This window comes from Paramisgurnus dabryanus, chromosome 21, assembly GCF_030506205.2.
Source record: "Paramisgurnus dabryanus chromosome 21, PD_genome_1.1, whole genome shotgun sequence".
NCBI classification, from domain to species: domain Eukaryota; kingdom Metazoa; phylum Chordata; class Actinopteri; order Cypriniformes; family Cobitidae; genus Paramisgurnus; species Paramisgurnus dabryanus.
The window spans coordinates 29839788-29861756 of NC_133357.1; the positions used below are offsets into that span (position 1 = coordinate 29839788).

Below are 21969 nucleotides of genomic sequence, written 5' to 3' on the forward strand. Positions count from 1 at the left end.
TGTATGTGAAATGATACTAATTAATGTCTTTGTGTCAGTTTATTGTTTAAAAAGGTTTGCAAGTGTGCGTTTCACATATGTAACACAGGACCTTTCGATGTGATTATGAAAACGTAAGATCCCGCTGACGCGTCACACGGCTAGTGTAAGACGAGAAGTTGTGGTTAAAAAGTACATCTTTTTTGGGTGAAAATGACAATGGTTTTGCTAGATAAGACACTTACACCTCGGTTGGGATCTTTTAGAGCCCTTTGAAGCTGCGAATGGGGACGTGATAACTCGTCAATTAAGAGAAAACGCTTCCCTGCCAATGACGAGAATTTGCTATCCGCAATACCGCAACTTATACAACCCGGAAGTAGTGCCTTATGAGAAAAAGAAAAAACTCTGTCTATGTTTTAAAGATCGCTCTGCATCTGATCTCTATCAAAAGTCCTTCAAAATAATGGAATTATCTCAGCTTTTTTCTCAAAAATGGGTGTTTTTGAAGAAACCTACCCATATTTGAGAGGTGATAAAAACAGAACTAATGAAGGTAGGATGAAACTTTTTTGTTTAAAAGCAGAGGGTCTGTTCTTTTATGTCATATATTGTTTGTTTATATATTTAAAGAATACGATTTTCTGGAAGGCATTAACCTTTTGTGAAAATCATGAAAAATTCTGGCGCTGGCTGGCAACTTTTTTTAAAAAAACGCTGGCGGGGAGTTGAAGATGGATGACAAAAAATGTCTAAAAAAATTTATATAAAAAAATATGCACTTTTGAAACAGCGTGAGGATTGCTTATACATTATTTGGAAAAAAACATTATTTTACATTTTAGCTTAACTGTTTCTTTAAGAAAAAGTAGGCAGAAATACACACACACACACACACACACACACACACACACACGTGCAAGAATGTTGTGTTCTTCCTTTTGAAAAATTTAGCAAACCCGGGCATCATTCTTCACATGTGTTGCATATGCTGTAATTCGGTGGTAATGTGTACCTGTACTGATGTCTTGCTGTCGTGTCTTCAGTTCTTTAATGGCTGTATTGTGGCGTGATGTCAGCACTGTTAGATTGGATCTCAGGTTATCAGGTACACCAGGATCTGCGTTCAGAAGTTCCCCCTGAGCACAAAGATCTTCTATCTGCACCTGCAGCTTTACCAGATCTGCTAAACCACACTGAAACACACACACACACACACACAGGAATGACTTTATTTAATCAAAATAATACTAAAATGATCACATTTTTAATCCGCTACCCCACCTCTAAACATAACCCAAACATAACTGTTTGGTGTTTAAAGGGCACCTATATTATGCCATTTTTACAAGATGTTATATAAATCTCAGGTGTGCCCAGCATATGTTTGTGAAGTTTAAGCTCAAAATACCCCACAGATAATTGATTTTTAACATGTCCAAAATGCCCCTTTGGGTTTTAATGTCTGTACCTTTAAATGCAAATGAGCTGCCGCTCCTCACTTCTTCATAAACAGTGAGCACTCTCACTTAAAAAAGATCTGATTTCTGTGAATACAGCCTTAGACAATAGCATTTCACTACTGAGATATGGCGGACAGCATATAACTCACTGAGGGCGGAAACTATGGTAATGCAAGACTGTCAGTCAATGGATGTGGGCGGGGATATATCAGTGTGACATCACATGCACAAGAGAATCAAAACGCCATGTCTAATGACTACTTTGGTTTAATGTGGATTAAAAAAAGTAGTGGCCAACACACACTTATGTCCTAACACCCTGTTAAAGTGGATTTTGCATAATAGATGCCCTTTTAAAAAAAACACAGGTACTTTGTCAGTATAAAAGTGAGAATACGATTTGAGTCGGATACATAACCATTTGAATTGTGATACTTGACTGACCTCACATTCGTCTTTGAGCGTTTGCAGCTCCTGTTGGTCGAGTTTCTCTCTAAACCCCTCTGTGGACATCAACCATTTCTCCTTCTCCAGCAGGACTCCATCTACAACCTTGATCCCGGAGAGAACCGAAGCCACCCGCTCTAGAACCTGAGCTCGGTTCTTCAGATCTTGGATGAGGTTTTGACAGATGACCCATTCCTCACGCACAGATTCCAGGGCCGAGCGAGCCTCATCTGCAGACAGACCCTCTGTCAAAAACACCAGAATCGATCAGATTCAACACATCTGTTGTACTCCATCTTTAAAGTATTACTCATCATTGCCTACCTTTCTCCAGCTGTTCAATCATCTTCTCGCCTTTCTGCAGCACCTCTTTAACTGGACCCTCCTTGTCAGCAAGCCCCGCCTCCAGAACCTAAAAACAGTACACAGAAAATGAATCAGTAAAGTCAAATATTAAATCTGCAAAGGTTGTGTGGTACATCACAGTATGTGTCACCTGTAGTTTTTCCTTTAGGACAGATGAATCTTTCACAGCTAGAGCAGATGATTTCCACTCAGCCAGCTGTGACAAAAGCTCAGGAACATCAGATTCAGCTCTACAAAACACATATACATTCACATCAGAGAGATGCACAAATACCAGTTAGTATTTATATATTAGTATAGAAGTATATTTCTATATTTCTGTTGAAATGCTTTTGGATTTTGACATGTGTTTGTCATAGGACAGACGTAGGTCTACATCTGCAGCGCAGACACACCACGGGTCTACATTCAAAATAACGTATTTGCACACGCAAATACTGCAAAGTTTGAACTGCCCCTTACAGTGTCCTGAGCTGTGCGTCTGTATCCAGATGTCTTCGTTTGGGTGGGGCAGGTGGCAGTAACTCCCGCTCCCTATTAATGCTGCTGCTGATGCTCTGCTCCATCCGTGTCGTCACCGTTGTGACGGTCTCCGTAACAACCCGCCTCTCCTGTAACTGATGCAGCCCAGCAACAGACACCACATCAGTTACCTGAATAACAGAACAGATCATTAGAAACAATGTCATGTGGTAAACCTGATAGTAAACCCACAGATTAGCGATAAGCGCTCAGGTTATGTGCACATTGAGTTGCTAATGCTACAAGCTACATAAACAAATTGTGTTTGGAATCGGGAAGAAATAAACACACAACTAAAGTAGTTCAACTACTCCTAGAACGCATTTTTTGGTGCACGTCTTGGGAATTATTTGGAAAATAAACTTTTGAAGTCACATTACATATAAGGTATGTCTTGTAGTCCTAGTGAATCCCTTGTTGAAGTGTTTTCTGTTTAAAAAGACATCTCTTTTTGGAGTGAAGTTGTATCTGACCTGGCTGGAGCAGTCCTCCAGTGTCTGGACCAGGTTATCCCAGCGCTGGGTCAGCACGTCTGTGTCCTTCTCGATCTTCTGAGCAGCTGCTGGACTGTTTAACAACACCATCACGTCTTGCCCAGCATCTGTCAGAGCGCTCAGTGTCCTCCGCTTTTGAGACATGTCCTCCTTAAGGTTCTGCCACAGGGGAAAAATGAAACATTCATGACAAATTTTCATACTACATATTGTTCGTCCAATAAGTGGGACAAACTGTGTGATCTCAGTGCAGCATCTCATATCAGCATTTATGCTTGTTAACTCACTGCTAATGTGCGAACGCTGACGTTTATTTCACTGGGGTCTTTAAAATCACACGTCTGAATTTCACTTAATGCTCTCTCCTTTTCTGCAAGCCAGGAGCTAAACAAATTCTGAAAGAACAAGACAGAAATGATTAATTATATGATACTGTGAAAGGGAAAATCTGATTAAGTGTCGTCTAAATGTCTCTTTCACCATACATGTCTAAAACAACAGTTAACATCACTGACTGAAAGTGTCTGATTCCATGACAGATCAGTTTAGCTTTATGGTTACACACTAATGGAAGAGGTCTAGACAGGGAACATGGGAGAAAAAGATCTTGTGCACTCTGGCCTAATGATACACTGGCTCAATAGTAATGGTGTCTGCAGGTCAAACACACCCAGAATTCAATTTCTTCATCTCCCAGGATGCAAACTGATGAGTTAAGCTCTGTACATAGTGACCCCAGATTCATGAAACAGAATCCACAGAACAGAATTTCAGGGAATAATGATTTAAATATCAGTTTTTCTAGCTAAATTCTTGTACGGCTTCAGAATAACTGGAAAACAGTGCATGGGTTGTAATAGTATATTCTGTCATTTTTATTTTTTGCGAAACAAAGAAAGTCCTGCCCGGGTGACATGAAGGTGAGAAAACGATGACAGAATTGTATTATTTTGAAACTATTTGTTTAAAAGAGCGACCTGAACTCAAATGCATCCATCAACATATGACGGGCCAAACACAGAGCCGTGAGGGACCTCTAATCTCATACACCACACGCTATAATTAAACTGCAACTATTAAGCTTAATCTTTTGGATTGTGATGATTGGATCTGAAGTCTTACCTGGTCGTCGAGTAACCGCTGCCAGACCAACTGGATTTCCTTCAGTTTGTTCCAGCGCTCTTCTGTCCACCGACACACCGCTGCCCAGCGTTCTCCCAGTGACTGTGAAAAACCACAGAAAAACAAGAGAGGGAAAGTTTCTCAAAAAAGGACTTTCACACACATTTTCTGGCCAGACTCTCAGAACTGGGAGTGTCAAATGTCTGTTGAGTTCCAAGTTTCTAACTGAACCGCATCCAGACAACTCAGAAACTCTAACTAATTTTTTAAAGAAGAAATCAGTAAAACCATGCTGGAAACAGCTTGATTTGCTTACTAGTCACTACAACGACTTATTCTGTACTGCAAGATAAAATCTCTGTATTCATTTCAAGATATTTTTAACCACAGAATAGACTGTTAGATTAAAACCTTTAAATTTGACTAATGACTTAATTTGTGCAACAATAAAACTACTATAAAATCTCACAAACTTTTATTTGATCAAGCTATATCTAGAGAACACATGACTTAAGAAACTACAAACATTTTCACCATATGAACATTACAACTGAATCTAACTGACACTCATTAATGTTATATTCATTGGGGTGGTTTCCTGGAAATGGCTTATCCTAGTCCCAGACTTAAATGCATGTTTGAGCTGCCTTAAGTTTAAAAAATTAAGAAATTCATCTTGCAGTGACATATCTTAAAATATATCAAGTGCCATTGTTTTGTCTTAAGATAAATTTTTGTAAGGTATGTTTGTAAAGTAAGGTATGTTTGTAAAAACAACTTATAAATGTCCTAATATAACTCAGGCCTAGTACTGGATTAATCTAAACCCAATCTGAAAAATTGACCCATTATGTTTCAAATGTTAATCCTGCATACAGCATCACCCTCTACCTGTAATTGGTCCTCCAGGGCAGCAGTGGCGCTCTCTCCACTGTTCTCATCCACAACCACCACCATATGTGTAAGAGAGTTCACCTTCACCTGCTCCACCTCCAGGTCATTCTGCAACACCTGACAATGAACAAAGATTAAAGTTCAAGAAGGGATGGTCTAAAGCACATATTTATCATATAATCACGGCAGAATTGTTACTCTGCATTATTTACTAAAAAGTGTAAATGTACTTTGAAAAAGGATATGACCATAAAGAAAAAACAATATTTATATTCAAGTAAATTCCGTTTATATTAATCTGGTGTCAACAAAATTCTAGTAACTAAGAGTTTCTCATGTGCTTGTCTCCATAAATAGTGTGTGGGAGCTCATGGGTGCTGTGGTTGAGTCCCCATGAGACTGTGAGTGTCCTGAATGTAAGCATGTGTGTGTTCTTCACTCGCTCGCTAAACAAACACACTGAGGTCGTGTTTGTCTCTCGTCCACTGGGGCGTGTGATAATTTGACCATTCATTCTTTTCTCAATCAGCAATCTCTCTCTCACAACTCACAGTCATAAGAACATCACATCAGAGATCAGAAAGAGAAATGTGATTCACAGGTGTCTGATTTCATAACCACAAAACCTCAGAAATTATCTATTATAGCTCAAGAAAAACGTTAAGGGTTGTAGTGATTCATTTAGAGTCTGTTTGGTCTAATAAATGCTCCTGAAATTTATTTTTAAAACAAATGACAAAAAAAACACAAGTTTACAAAGCATTAATCTGACAAGAGATCTCTGACATCTAATTTTAGACTTTGTTATCACATCAAATCTGAGTTCAGCTCTATAGAGAGAGTCCATGGCATGCATCTATCAACTCAACTATTCATCACTAAAGTATAAGACTTTAGTGCACACTGGTACAGTACTTTGAAGATTTAGGCTTTTGATTCTCACTCATCAATCAGAAAACACTCAATATTTATACATTTACAACAGATTTAATTCAAGCCTAATCTGTTTTTTTAACCATCCAATTTAAAACCTGATGTGTCTCTAACCTTGTGCTGCTCTATTTGGGCCAGATATCCCTCCAAATCTCCTGCTAGCGGTTCTCGCTCCATCTTTCGGATCCTCCCCTCTGTTTGTGTCAGCCAATCAGAGAGCTGTTGAAGCTGCTGTTGTTGTAGTTCCATCAGAATCTCATGAAGTCTAAACATGAAGAGGACATTACACTTTAAATAAGTGCACACTTGTGAAACTCGTGAAGTGTTTAATGGGAATGTATGCTTGTACCTGGACTGGCGATCCATGCTTGCGACTCGCAGGTTTTCCCAGCGGGAGTTGAGCAGAGTCATCTGTTCTCTGATCTCCTCTTCTTCTTCCTCACTCAAGTTTCCTTGAGCGATCAGCTGGTTTCCCGCCTGTAAGACGTTACCCACGCTGCTCTGATGGGCTGTCAGCTCCATCATAAAGGACTGAGGGGACAACACAACACATCAGTTACAAGGACAATTACATCTTTTACACTGCAAATCTTGATGCCCAATTCCGATTTGTTGCCTCTATACAATTTTTCCTATTAAATAATAATAATAATAATTCCTTACATTTATATAGCGCTTTTCTCAGTACTCAAAGCGCTTTACATATGAATGGGGGAATCTCCTCAACCACTCAAAAGCAACTCGTATGCGATATGAAAAATTACACTGAACAATTGGCAAAACAATCAAGGTAGACATACTGACCCAGAACAGTTTAAACATGTGATCATGGGTGGTGTCCACCTGAGTTGCCGTCATTGATCGACGTCGCTTTATCAATGACGTATGACACGTCTTGAGATGGGAAAATTCAAACTGTCCGCTTACATTGCGGACGCGAGTGCATGTATCCTATTCAAATCCGATTCATTTCCACATATGAATGAGGACTAAATCTGATTTGAGAAAATCTAAATCTATGCGCTTTTGTCCTGCTTACAAATTCATGTGCCACCCTCAATTTGGCACAAGTCAGTTCACATCACATTTAGAAAAACGTGAAAACAGAAGGCGTGAAAAGTGTCTCTAAATGAAAAGATCTAAATGCAAGAAACAAATACATTCTTCATTGTTTTGTGCATTCCTTAAACATCATATTATTGAACATGATACAAAAATCAAGGACACAACATGTAATTACAATTTTAAGGCAAGCATATTTAAAACAGATATAATCCCTAACATGTAAAATAAGATTAACAGATGTTCTTGAGTCGATGCAGTAATATACACAGTATATACACACACACCATATATTCAGGACATGAATTATCTATTTTCTAATGTGTATTTTACGTTCAAAGAGACTTTTTAAATCTCATTTCCATTTGGTGTGTTTACTGATTACTGATCTAAGGAGAGGATTTTATGGTTTATAGTATCATACGCCAAGCTGCTGGGGTGTTTTGTGTCATCTACTATCTATCCAAACCTGCACATTTCTGGGTCAACATATTCCCACATGAAATCTACAGTAACGGCCAAATCAAACCTTGTAGCAAAGGATGATGTGAGAGTATTGGTAGTCAAGGACGAATGATGCAAAACCCCTTGGCTTATAACTTCAGTGTTTTGATGGTTAAAGTGGAACCAGAAGACACAGACAAACATTCAATGCCTACAGGAAAACCAAAGGGATACACAGATTTCTTTAATTTGTTGTGACTTTGTTTCTGCTTTGCTCCATGTACACATGTCTCCCTCCCGACTAAAACCCTTTTTGTTGCTTCCCTATCTCTCTAGTTCATAGATTGAGTTTCTGGGCATTGACTCTGATGTCTGTCAGTGGTCTCTGTACCTCACTGAATTCCTCAGATTCCTGGCATGTTCAGAGCATGTTCACCAGGAGAAGAACAGATATCATCTGTAAGCCAAGTATGCTAACATTTCAAAGTAGGAGAAAATGTAATGAACACGAAACCCTTCAACTTCTCTCCATGTATAAAGTTAAACAAAACATGGACAAGTTCACTAAATAAGTCAACATCAGAATCCTATTACAACAGGTCACTGTAAACACATTTGAGACACATTACTATTAAGCGTCCTGGCTGCCAACTTGGGATTAAATCACCCGAGACGGATCTAAGAGGAATAGTTTACACATAAACTATAGGGCAGTTGTTTACCCATAAACTGGGGCAGTGGTAGCCTAGTGGTTAAAGTGCTGGGCTTATAACCCGACCGTTGCCGGTTCGAGGCTCACGACTGGGTTGTGACCTTGAGTTAGGCACCTTAGCCCTAATTGCTCCCCGGGCGCTGCAGGGATAGCTGCCCACTGCTCCGGGTGTTTGTGTGTTCACGACTTGTAGTGCGTGTGTTCACTATTCACTGGATGGGTGAAATGCAGAGGTCACATTCCAAGTATGGGTTACTCACTTCACTAAAATAAAATAAAACACATGCATCCATTATTAACTCTTTCCCCACCATTGATACGTTATCCTGTCAATTAAGAGAAAACGCTTCCGTGCCAATGACGAATTTTTATGGCAACTAGTCACAAGAAAGACACGCAAGAACCAATACGATTTTAGTTATTGAAATGACACTGTAAAGGTTGTGGGATCGATCCCAGGGAACACACATACTAATAATGTAAACTAATAAAACACACATACTAATAAAACATTGTAATCCACTTTTCTAAAGTTTTTGCCAAATGCATTTAAATGTCAATTTAATTTTAGCTCTGGTGTGCGGGTATTTTGGTTTTAATTTGGCTAAATAAGCTAAAAGTATAAATTATTTTTACACAGAGATCATTTCGGGCCCTATTTTAACGATCTGAAACGCAATTGCGAAGCGCAATGCGAAAGTGACTTTGTGGGCGGATCTTGGGCGCTGTTGCTATTTTCCCGGCGTGAGAAATAACTCTTGCGCCAGGCGCAAATCAATAAAGTGTTGGTCTGAAGTAGGTTCATCATTCATAGGTGTGGTTCGGGCCTAACGTCAAATAAACCAGATCGGAACGCTATCCAACATTCCCTTTTAACGCAAGGGCGCAAGTTTCATGGCGGGTTGCTATTATTATGACGGATTTACCAGGCGTATGCCAGGAGCGGTTCACAGCCGAGGAGACCCACGTTCTTGTAAGAGCAGTCAAAGAAAGAGAAGTTGTTTTGTATGGGGATAGGAGAAACCCGCCCAAATCAGCGTAGGTTAAACAGGCGTGAGAGGAAATAGCCACAATTGTCTCATCAGCTGGCATCCCCATCGTTGCCCCAAGTGCTACAATGATGTCAGGAGACGAGGGAATCCCAAGCTTGCCAGCATAAATCGGGCACGCCGTGTAACGGGAGGTGGATCTGCCTCAGGACCTGATGCCAGCAGAGGACATCGCTGCGTCCACCCTCACCACTGAAAGGGTTTGGGGGCTTTGAAATACGAATGATACATGCGTCACTGACAAAATCAATTGCGCTGGGTGCAAGATAGGGCCCTTCGTTTCAAAAAACATTTATAAACCCACTGGAGTAAACTGGATTACTTTAATAATGGATGTATGGATGTGTTTTTTTTAATTGGGTCCTATATATGGACAGCTGAGGCCGGTTGTACATCCAGTCGCAAGACTAGTCTGGACGTAAAATGCGCTTTATGTCCTACGTAGAATTTACATCTGTTGCAAAGCGTACGTCCAAGACTAAATCTTATGTCTAGTCAAATGTAGGTGTAAGTATAAATTGTTGACTTATTTCTATGGCAAAATTAAATTGACGAGACATTGGCACGTCTAATCGTCTACGTTGAGCGTAGCTACGTCTGGTCGTTGTATTTGATGGTGCAACAGGCGTGTGTAGTTAAGCCCGACGTAGTGCTTGCAACCAACTCTTTTATGTCTAGATGGTGCGACCGGCTCCTGATTGTTTAAACTCAAAAAAGTATAAAAAAATACTTTTGAGTTTATGGGATGGCATATAGGTGAGACAAATCTAATTATAAGGTGAACTATTTATTTAATTCCAGATGTAAACAGACTCTTTCTCATGCAAAAAAGTCATACAGGTGTCATACAGGCCAGCAATAAAGTTGTGAGTAAATCAAACTGAATGAATTATTACTTCACCTAAAATAAGGTCAAAGTTTCTATCTTCAGTTTGATGTACAACAGGGTTCTGGAGGGCCACTGTGACACAAAGTTTAGTTGTAACCCTGATCAAACACACCTGCACCTGTGGTTTTTGTAAATCATCCTGAAGACCTTGACGAACTTGATGAGCTGAGTTAGATCAGGGTTAGTTCGACTGTAGACTCTGGAGAAGGGTGGGCCTACAGGACTGGATTTAAACAGACCTGATCTACAGGGCCGACAGGGTAAAATCCCAGATATGCTGTGACATCACTATGTTCAAGCATCTCTGCTGTAAGGACGAGTCATGAAAATGAGTTTGTGGTCTGTTACACACCTCGTGCGTATGAAACTGGTCTTTGACCTCCTCAACATCATCGGACACTTCATCCTGCATCTGCAGTGCGTCTTCAGCTGACAGCAGCCAGGTGAGCACCTCCTCCAGAGTGATCTGATACGTGTCGAGATTTACATCCAGATCTCCCTCCATCTCCGTCAAAGTGCTGGGTGTCTCTGCCCGGGTGCTGCCCGCCCCCTCTGTCTCTCCAGCCAATCCCTGTTAAGGAAAAAAGGTGGCATTATAGTTTACATCCAAAGAGGGACAGACGGTTGTTTCTTATGAGGTTGAGGATTAGCTATTGATGTTTGAAACAGGCTAACTGATGTCAAATGTACTGCAAGACATCATGTTTGAATGCACATGCAACAGCTCAATATTTGGTATAATCCTTACACAAAGCTATTTTATATGCATGAGTTTATAGAGCACTATCTAAATCACAAACACCAAACAAAATAACACAAATATTATTGTTGTTTTAGCTATGTAACCCATCCCTACATTAAACGCAACCTTTATACAGAATAAATGTCTTAAAGATCCAGCAAAGGTTATGTGCTTAAAAGCTCTTATTTTCTTGTAAAGACACACACGGGTGTTATGGGAAAGCAACTATACACCGACACACTGTGTAAGTAATCCTCATCACAGGCCTCACAGACCGAGATAATACTTTGTTATTGTCACGTGTTCTCAGCTGACTGAAGCCGCTGGGTAAAATCGTAACAGGATATCACACATTCACCAATGATCCACGCCTTGAAAACTGACAGCTTTTCTTAACCACCGGCCTACATTCCTAAACACACCCAAGACATAAAGTCACAGCTCATTGATAGAAGTCAAACAATGATCGGCCAGTAATTGTGTGAGGGCGGCGGTAACGCAAGCAGGTTTATCTTCATGGTGCGAATGCCATTGTGCCGTTTAATAAAAGAGACAGAGGCTGGTAATAAACCCGTCTGATCTCAAATCTTATTTTGGGAGAAGACGTCGCCACACCTGAGAACTCTGGGAAAATATGCCAAATAATTCAGAATAACCCTGTGGCGGCACAGTGGTAAAAGTGATGATATCAGACTGCAACACCATTGTATTTTTAGACGCACTATTAAACTGAATTACCACGTATCATGATATTCAACGATACAACCAGGCACTTCTAATCTGTAGTTGACCATAAGATGGCATTCACAACCCATTTTACTTTAGTAATGCAACATATTTTCCAATGAATTTAGGATATCAAGAGAAATAAATGTAGGGTGTGATCGTTTCCACAGTATGGACACTAAATGCGGAGGGGTTATGGAAAACAACTGCCTTCCTGAAACCACCAGCACCCATTTTTAAAGAGTTTAGGTATTAAGATGAGGATAACAAACAGCTAAACAATGAGTTGGTCTTTGAGACAATGGAACGACAAAGCAAAACACTGCATTTCAATAAAAGGTTACAAAGTAAAATGCACAATGAGTCCAGGAATGTGTGTTAGGTAAATACCGTCAAATCTGAATGAATGTCTTTTTAGGTTTGTTTTAATTGCTGCTAATTTTGTTTGTCTGAAAGGGCATTGTATTGGACATCATCTAAATAGAGATGAATACATTTAAACAGAGCTTTAACGGTGAAAAGACACAATCGCTGTTAATCGTAGCAACAGGCCGCTCAAACAGGTCTTTGTTCCTATGAATAAACGCAAACAGAATGAGATTCATTTAGAAGAAAAGGTCATCTGATGAAAATATTCCACTGGCATTCCCAACTCCAACCCACATGCTGGATAGGACTTCTCTTCTTTCTAGAGCCCTTTTCACACAGAGAATATGGAAAATACACGGAAAATACATCCGATTTTGGTTCATTCACACTGCCAATGATTTTCCCAAATCTGTACATGCACTCATACCGTAAAGATCCCATAAAGACACGTGACATATTCACAAGTCCTGCACTTATTAGGTTTTTTTCCACAGCGTCTGAAGTTTGCTAATTATCCGTGCTTCTTTCTCGAGAAACCACACAAGTGCATGTGCACGTCATGAGGAGTTTGTGTTTTATGCATTTGTGTGTGTGTGTGTGGGCTGGTAAAGGCAATGCTGGAATAAGTAAATATTTGTAGTGTGGCAAATGCAGAAACACCAAATGCACCAGCATTACACTCTTAAAAATAAAGGTGCTCAAAACGTTTTCAGCGATGCAATAGAAGAACCATTTTTGGTTCCTCAGAGAACCATTTAGGGTGCTTTCATATAAGGTTGGATTGCCTGGTCTAAACCAGAGTTAGATTGCTCCCTCTACCCTGCTGGTCTCTGTTCATATCATAATATTTTTTTCTGAACGGCGCTATACTTGTGTCATCGAGCTGCAGCCGTTTACTGATGTTCCTAGGCAGCGGCTATGAAAGAGAAAGCGCCAAAACGGACAGAGTTGTTCGTATCCTCGTTGTTCTTTATTTGAACCTTTGGTTTTTTTAATCAAAGAATAAACACAGAAACCCTTGCATTGCATCTCTCTTTTGCCAAAGTACTTAAATTGTACAAAAGAAAGTAGGCCATCCACCAATGATTGTGGAGGCAAGCAAAGATGAACTTGAAATTATGTTTACAGCGCTTCATCTGCACCCAGAAAGCAACAGACTCTGGGGCAGATCCGCAAGTGCTTGTCATCAATGTAAATGAGCACAAACACACCCACACGCATCATTAATAGCAGTTCACTTCCGCAATTTATTTCGATTGTGTTCATGTCAGCAGGAAACCAAACCGCAATCGACACAAACCGTACCCCAGACCACCCTTTCAGGTGGAGGTTTGGAAAACAGTGTTCACATCATCCAAATAAACCAAACTCTGACATGAAATGGACCTGGGGGTGCACCAAAAGTGCTAATGAGAAACCCCCTTTAAAAATCATTTCTTTTATCAATTTTTATGATCTAAAGCAGTGGTTTTCAAACCCTGGGTCACAACTAGGCATGGGCCGATTACCGGTTTCAAGGTATACCGAGGTTTAAAACAGTCAAGGTTTCAAAACCACTAAAATGTTCTTTGATACCGTCTCCAAGGTATGAGCTGTGTTTATACAAAATTCATTAAATCATGAAGTCATGTGATTGATTTGATGTTTACATTTAATATATATTACGAAAATATTATATATGTTTTGAAAGCATATTATAATTTAAAGGCTTTATTGTACCTGGCATTTGAAAATAACACATTTTAGTGTTGCAATGGCAATACCGCAACACCGTGAAACCGTGGTATTTTTGCTAAAGGTTATCATACCGCCAGAATCTTATACCGGCCCATGCCTAGTCACAACCCTCTGGTGGGTCGCGGATATTAAAACCTGGGTCGCCAGAAAGATTTAAAAAAAATGTTACTAAAATAATTTATTCAATTTTATAGTTAAAAAACTATAATAATTACAACACACTTGAATAAAAGCACAGTAAAAAATATCTTTTAAATACATGAAATAAAAAAATACTCCACCACTGTGTCACACAACCCATGTGCGTGCACAGCTTACTGTATTAAATTGCGCGCGACGGGATACAGCCATTTTTTAAATGACGCAAGGGGAAATAAAAATGTGTTTGGTCTGATTTAAAAAAATATATTTTTAAATGTATTTGATTGGTTTGTTGATAGTGAGCACGGAAATGTTTAGTTGTTTGCTAAGCAGCGCCACCGTTAAGACCCGGTTGAGTGTTGCAGTGAGACTGACACGTTATGGTTCTGCTGTTATCTTTGAACTATTTTCGCTGCTGAAACAACAAAAACAGTCGACATTGCGTCTAAAATGTAAGTGACTAAATATTAATTACTTGTTTAGTGAACTGTCATATGAAATTTGTAAATTTTCAGCCATGATGTGATGCTGCTTAACTGTATCATGTTATTAAAAACTCCACATTTTTACCACAGTATGTTTAACCCACTTTGTTAACTCACTTTGTGTTTGCTGCACTTATTTGTTTAACTTAGCGTTATTACATTATGCACTTTCGGTTGCCATTGAGACTTAAGGATGCAGAATCATTAGCGTGTTCTGTTTTGGTGATTGTTATTGGCGTTTTAATCTAACGTTACTTGTCCCTGATAAGCGAACAAGTGTTGATGTAGAGCCCTGCGACGTGTTTTTAGACTGCTAGGTCCAATCTTTACGACTCCTCCGTTGTGTTGCGTATGTCAGTTCTTCCTCGTTTTTTGTCCATTATCAAAATTCATGATATTATGAATTGCAGTGAGGTTGATCTCATTTGTGCCCCCTGAAAAAATGAAATGCCAGTCCGTGAATTTGTGTCTGGCGTCGGATCTGCTCATTAGGTAAGTTGTATATACATACAGATGCGCGCATGCACGTTTCACCGGGCTCACTTCACTCTGACGGCTTTCGGCCCCGCCCTGCTTCATGCTACTGGGGGGGGGGGGGGTTGTAGAGTGTGGGTCGCATAATTTTTATTTTTTTAAATTAGGGTCGCTCCTAAAAAAGTTTGAAAACCACTGATCTAAAGGACCTTGTTTTACCTTAAAGAACCTTTTATGAAACAGAAAGTTTCTTCAGATGTTATAGGTGCTTTAAGGAACCATTTAGACAGAAAAGGTTCTTATATGGCATCGTGAAGCACCTTTTTTTAAGTGTAAACGACACAGATTGGTACACTCCATTGGAAATAAGCGAAAAGAAAATAGGATACTGGGGTACTTTTGTGTGAGTTTTCGTTAGTGAATAAACTACAAGAAAAGAAAAGTCTTTAATAGTGTGTTTTATCTACTATTGCTCTGTGTACTAGCGAGTACAAGAGATATTTTATTGCATTTATTTTATAGAGTGTGGTGCATATTTTCCACCTCGTTTATGCAGTTTCACTGCAAAAATAAATGCACTAACAGCTGTGTTAAGTCAACCAGGTGTCCTGCAGTTTTAACACCGAGTTGAACAAGCACACCTCTGGTTTAGGTATGCAAAAGCACACAAACATTCAGACCCCTAACCAGCATAGTTAAACTGAAAAACAGCACTGTTTAAAATAAATCAAAATGCTGTTAGATGAAAGATAAGTATTTAAATGAATTATAGCAGCCAGGGGAGGAAACATGACCCATGAATGTGTAGTTAATGTGATGAACTATATGTGTGGTTACTGTGCTAAAAACCTATGTGAACCTAAGGGAAATATGTTATTTTCCACTAAAACCTTGACATTACTTAGTTTAAAGTAGGGATGCTCCGATCGATCGGCCGATAATGCTTGCTATGTTTCTTAATGAATTACGGTGAAATGCCACTACATCCAAAAGCCAGGGGGCGCTCTCGTGCAGAAACAAAATGCGCTGTAGACGAAGAACATTACACACGCATCTGTGATGACACGCAGCTCCATGAAATGGCTGAAGGATATATTTATATTGCTGTTCTTCATATCTTTTCAGGTATTTTCATGATAATAAAGAATATGTTTAATAATTATGTTTGACAAGTGTTGCTTTTTCAAATGCATGTTATAAACGACTCAAACTAACAGTGATTTTAGATCGATAAGGACTTACTGATCAAAAGCCGTAGTACATGAAATAGCTGTAATAAGATCGGCTGTCCGATTCAGAAATGTGATCGGCCACGTATTATTAGTGGAGATCGGGACATCCCTAGTTTAAAGACATATTGATTATCTATAAAGATAATTTAAAGAAATTTTGCATCACGTCACAAAGAAACTAATCCCAGAATGCACTGCAAAAAGCTCACTGAAAACTGGCAGATCATTCATTAACCACCAAAGAAAATGAATTAAAATGTAATGCAAAGTCTAAAAGGAAAAGTATTTTTTGCAGTATTTAAGTATGCTGTTGATTTCTGTGTTTATTAGAGTATTGCTATGTTAGCTTAACAACACTTTATTGAAATCCAAGTTGAGTTACCTTATGGTGCTTTTCCATTGTGTAGTACCCCACAGGTCAGGTCAAGTCAGCTCACTTTACTTGGGCTCAGTGAGCTTTTCCATTAGTTTAGTACCACTTCAGAGTGGGAGGGATTATAGGCGTTATGTTTGCGCTGCCTACTGCTGTGACAGCATACAAAAAGTGCAAGCGAGCATTGTTGGAATGCAATGTTTACCATACATTAAAGAATTATTAGTCTGCCATAAAATTTAAATTGACCACCACAAATAGATGTTTGCACATTGCACTTCTCACTATCTCTGTATCACATGACAGCTTCTGTACAAACACCCGTCGCATCAGTCGACAAGCTCCGCTGAGCCTCTTTTAAGTTGCAAAAACACCGTTCATACATGCTACCGTGCGCATCGTCGATGTGCCGCCAAAAACCACAAATTTGGAAAACACTGGTATAGTGTTCCTGATTCTCAGCCTGTGGATGTTTCTCACCGCTAATAGGGAGTCTGAGAAACTTACAACAAAGCACAGATGACAACAGGTTTGCTCCAGACAGCTCACGCACCAAGGTAAAGCTAATCTGCATTTAGCGATGACGCTGGTAGTGAAGATTCTCTCAGACCAATCAGTGATCTACATTGTTTTCACCTCACGTCAGCCCACTTGGAAACTCAACCCGAAGTGGTACTACAAAAAAGTATCAGGAACTACATACTGTACCCGATGGAAAAGCCCCGAAAAGTGAGCTGACCCGACTCAACCCAACCCGTGGGGTTACTATGCAATGGAAAAGCGCCAATAAAAAGCAGCTGCCAATGTTGACACCAAACACCAAAGTCTGAAAACAGAGCCTGTATGTGAAAGTGTTTCACACTTCTAGTGTGTGCATTACCATTGGGGCCACAGTGTGCCCTTCCTCTGGCTCCACCTTAAAGCGTCTGGGTAGAGTCTCCACCTCTCTGATGTCATCCATTGTGATGTCATTGGGTAACACAGCAAAGAGTGAGGTCACATACATGATGATAGACTTCTTATCAGGTAACTGGACAGCCACATCTGAGAGAGAGAGAGAGAGAGAGAGAGAGAGAGAGAGAGTATGGGTTTGTGTGTTTATGGAGTGGCTTTACGTGGCTCCTCTGATTAGTTATGGTTCATGAGAACTTGTGTTCAGGAAAAGCCGTGTAATCCAATCAAGTCTAGATGATTAGAATCACAGACTCTGAGTTCTGGAACACACTGGACTCAGATTTGTTGACCAGCATTGTTTCATAGATTTGATTCAGATTTCCTGCTTGGGCTGTAAACAGCACAACAAGACCATGGTCGAGCCCTTCAGGTTTCAGATTTTCATCAGTAGTTGTTGTGGCGTTTCTGAGAGGTTCTGGTGCAGTGATGGTTCTTTACCTTCTGGGTCCAGTAGCTTCTCAATGTTGAGCTGATCTTTGGCAAATTTGAATGCGTGGTCCAATCTCTCGACTGGGGTCAGATTAACCACTTTCTCCCAGCTGAACCCACTGGGCCTGGAAATACAACAGAATTCACATCTAAATGTTGTCTTATTGGAGTAAACTTGCATTCACACATAGAGCATCAAAGAGGCGGTGTTGTATGATGACATCAGAATCAAAATCAGACACAATGAAGTAAAAAGCCATATTTATATACACCAGCAAGCAGAAGTGAAATGACTGATAAAAACTTATGGGCAGCAGATATTGTAAGTCAATCTCTTTCTCTAACTTAAGACTTCCCTATTTTCAGCTATTTGTCATCACCAGAGAGATATAGTAAAATATCCACTGTGTAAGCAAAAAATACACAAGCATTTGTTTATGTCATACAAAGTTAATGACGTGACAAACATCACAAGTCTGCCCACAAGTTTATCATTCCCATGTTTGTTAGAGGTGTTTCAAGTCCTACGGGGAAGGTGTGTGCTCATGTGTTTTCAATTCCTGCACTTATGTTTGACAAAAGCAACCCAAACAGACGTTTGAACGTTGGGCTGATTGACTCTGGAAAACATTTAAATCACAATATTTTCGTTTTTCAATGAAGATCACGATTCTCCCACTATTTTGAATGCCAACCAAACAAAATAACAACTTACTAAAGACAAAATATAAATTGCTGCAATTTCTTTAAAAATATTTCATTGGTTTGAATTATTTTTTTTAAATCTGAAAGATTCAATGACTCACTATTAAAATTGTTTTACTACTGGATGAAAGAATGTGTTTGGTCTAGATCTTAAACATTAGTGTTCATATGTAAACTGTAAACTATTTTGATCTGTGATTCATTTAAATATTTTGAATATATAATGCAGAAAGTAATATTGATACTGTGTGGTTGAAAAGAGCAGTTACAATCAATCCAGGACCCACCTAGACAGGTAAAATCCATTTTAAAGGTGCAGTGTGTAAATTTTAGCAGCATCTAGAGGTGAGGTATCAAATTGCAACCAACGGCTCGGTCCACGGCTCAGCTCTCGCTTTTGAAACGCACAGAGAAGCTATGGTAGCCACCACAGGACAAACACGTCATCGTCAGAGAAAACTTGGTAAACAAAGTTTGTCCGTTAAGGGCTTCTGTAGAAACATGGTGGCACAAAATGGCGACTTCCATGTAAGGGGACCCTCGGTGTACTGTATATAGATAAAAACAGCTAATTTTAAGGTAAAAAAAAACATAATGGTTCATTTTGAAAGGTTTTTATACACAACAAATAATATAGTTATGTAGATTATTTTGCATTTCTGTCAAGGGATTCTTCTAAAAGTTACACACTGCACCTTTAATATCCACAATTTTTTTAAATGGAAGTATAAAAAGAAAAAACAAGAAGAATTTTAACAAAGCAAAAGCAAAATAAGCATTTTAAAGAGGCTTCCTTAGCAAGTAAAGCAAAGGGAATTGGCCTACTTATCATGTTGTATTTACAGACTGACAGCCACAAATCACACGGCCAGTATAAATGTGCCGCTGGTGTATCCGTGAAAGCAAAGTGTGTGTTTAAATGTTTAAACAGTGTGTTTAAAGCACAGAAAAAGCTTGTAAATGAACCACTTGCAACCCAGTGTTTATAAATCCCCCTTTACAAGATGACTGCTGTCCCCACGCATATTTCAATGTTCTGGTAAGATAGACAAACGATGTGTTTTAATTTAGGAATGAGATTCGTGTGGATCGAGATTGTGATCTTTTTACGAATAATCGTGTATCCCTATGAACGTCTCACGAACACAAACTCTCTTACAAACTCTTCGCTCATACCCCTTCCTAATGCTGCGTTCACACCAGCCGCGGTGGAGGCGTCAAACGCGAGTGATTTCAATGTGAAGTCAAAGTGAAGACGCGTTGACGGGCGTCTGGAGGTCTCACGCTGCGTATGAGGCGTTTAGCGCTGCAGACGTGATTCCGCCTCATTCGCGTGTCTAGTTCACGCGAATGGAGCGTTGCCACGGCAAACGCGCAAGTTGAAAAATGTGAACTTTGGCGGAAAAACGCACCGCATTAACCAATCAGGAGCTTGCTCTAGTAGTGACGTGAGTCGCAGAAGCCCCTCCCATGACGCAAATTTCAGCGTGAATGTCTCGATAACTAGAATTTCACGCGCGAATGAAGCGAGTAAACTCAGTATGTTCAATCGGCAAACTAGGCGCGGTAGACGCAATTTTGACGCCTCAAACGCGGCTGGTGTGAACCCACGGTAAGACTGCTACACAGCGACAGCAGTGAAGAGCTCAATGAAAGCGCGTGTATGTTTGTCTCACCTGAAGTGGTGCAGGACGGCATTGAACGCCAGGCCGTCCGCCCAGCTTGTAGTGAAGTTGAGTACATTGACGCCGTTATAGCTACGGGTGCAGTTTCTCACCCAGCTCAGTAAAATCTTCTCACTGTTGGTCTGCTGAAGGCTGGACATCACATCCTTCATAACATCTTTAACCTGCACACACAGATAGACGCACACACACAGTCAGGTATTAGTCTTTGAGAAATGTTTGCATGAGAGCACTGTGAGTGTTTTCTGACCTGCCAGTGTAGTATAATACTCCAGATGAGTCCTAGAGTCAGCTTATGGTTGCCATCAACAATATCACTCCCTCCAATATTCACCAAATCCACCTACAAGACAACAAATATGCACAAAATTAAAGAGTATTTTCAGTACCAAAATAACCTTTTCACCTTTTATGAAAAATATAAAAATGTGACTGTGACTGTGCACATGATTCAGCAGCGCTTATTATTCGGAAAAAATCATCATCATCTTTAATTACAATGTAATTTGTTTCTTCGCCTTTTACATGTCCTTCCTTTTTGGTTAATGTTACAAAGATTGGGTATGGGTGGGGAATATTAACTTGAACCAATTATCCTAAACAGACAAATGGATAAATAATAAACTTGACCTACATTATTTCACACGTGACTTTATAAAAGTGTCATTTAAATGTAGTTTAATCTCTTTAAATGTTTCTCTAATGGTAAATCTGTGTATAAAGACATATGTATGTTTGTTGTTGGTCATTAAACTACATCATCCTAACCTGCTATTATTGGCCAGTTTAAATGCTCAGTAACACAGTGATTTCCAGAGGATTATAATATCATCTCGTGATGGGTGACTCTGTGTAAACATGCCCGACTCAAAGACGACTAATTCCACTGGATTACCTCATGTAGATGATCCAAACCTGCACTTACATATTTAATAGTTTGACTTTAAGTTGTCATGTTTGCTTAGTTAAGCGAGTGAACAGAACCTGAATGTTTAATGTGTGCAATGTTCGATGTGTGTAAAGCTTATTGATCTCAACGGCTGTGTAAATAAATGTGTGGGTGAGTTTAAAGGAATAGTTCAGCAGAAAATGTCCATCTGAAGAAAGTGAGATTTTTCAATTTTAGATGAACTTTTACTGAAGTAGCAGAACAAAGAATCTGGACTATGTGTTATATAAACATCACATCCTACACAAGACTCAAGAGAGACTGAAATGTGTTACTTTAAAGCAATCAAAGCAAAGGAGCAGGCAATGATTTCTGTAAGGTCCTTCACTCAGCTGATATCTGGCCATGTTTACAATAGATGTCTTGTTGTTTTTGTACATAGGGCTGGGCGGTATGACGGTATATTCCGTTACCGTGAAATAAAATGTCAGATGTAACAGATGATTTTTCTATTCCATGCATTACGCGGTGTAAATAAGTGGGGGTGGCTAACTTGGCACTCCCACATGTTTGACTGAGTGTAACAGAGAAACGTAAAATAATCTACTCATAACAAATTAACGCTTAATTTCTGTAATTTCACAATGAGTGG

The 21969-nt window shown here is 39.5% G+C and overlaps 1 protein-coding gene across 5 annotated transcripts in view; it reads right to left on the reverse strand.

The window, feature by feature from the left end:
• Positions 1-21969, reverse strand: part of utrn (utrophin) — a 221429-nt gene that overhangs the window by 169031 nt on the left and 30429 nt on the right. For all 5 annotated transcript variants that reach the window (XM_065286533.1, XM_065286535.1, XM_065286534.1 and 2 more), the window contains 16 exons: positions 20679-20771; positions 20420-20592; positions 18048-18163; positions 17536-17699; positions 10729-10947; positions 6570-6751; positions 6335-6485; positions 5285-5404; positions 4394-4495; positions 3559-3666; positions 3251-3430; positions 2718-2908; positions 2386-2485; positions 2214-2301; positions 1887-2134; positions 995-1175 (listed from right to left, as the gene is read on the reverse strand). In XM_065286533.1, coding sequence (XP_065142605.1) covers positions 995-1175; positions 1887-2134; positions 2214-2301; positions 2386-2485; positions 2718-2908; positions 3251-3430; positions 3559-3666; positions 4394-4495; positions 5285-5404; positions 6335-6485; positions 6570-6751; positions 10729-10947; positions 17536-17699; positions 18048-18163; positions 20420-20592; positions 20679-20771 — 2416 coding nt within the window. The remainder of the gene's footprint in view (positions 1-994; positions 1176-1886; positions 2135-2213; positions 2302-2385; positions 2486-2717; positions 2909-3250; positions 3431-3558; positions 3667-4393; positions 4496-5284; positions 5405-6334; positions 6486-6569; positions 6752-10728; positions 10948-17535; positions 17700-18047; positions 18164-20419; positions 20593-20678; positions 20772-21969) is intronic.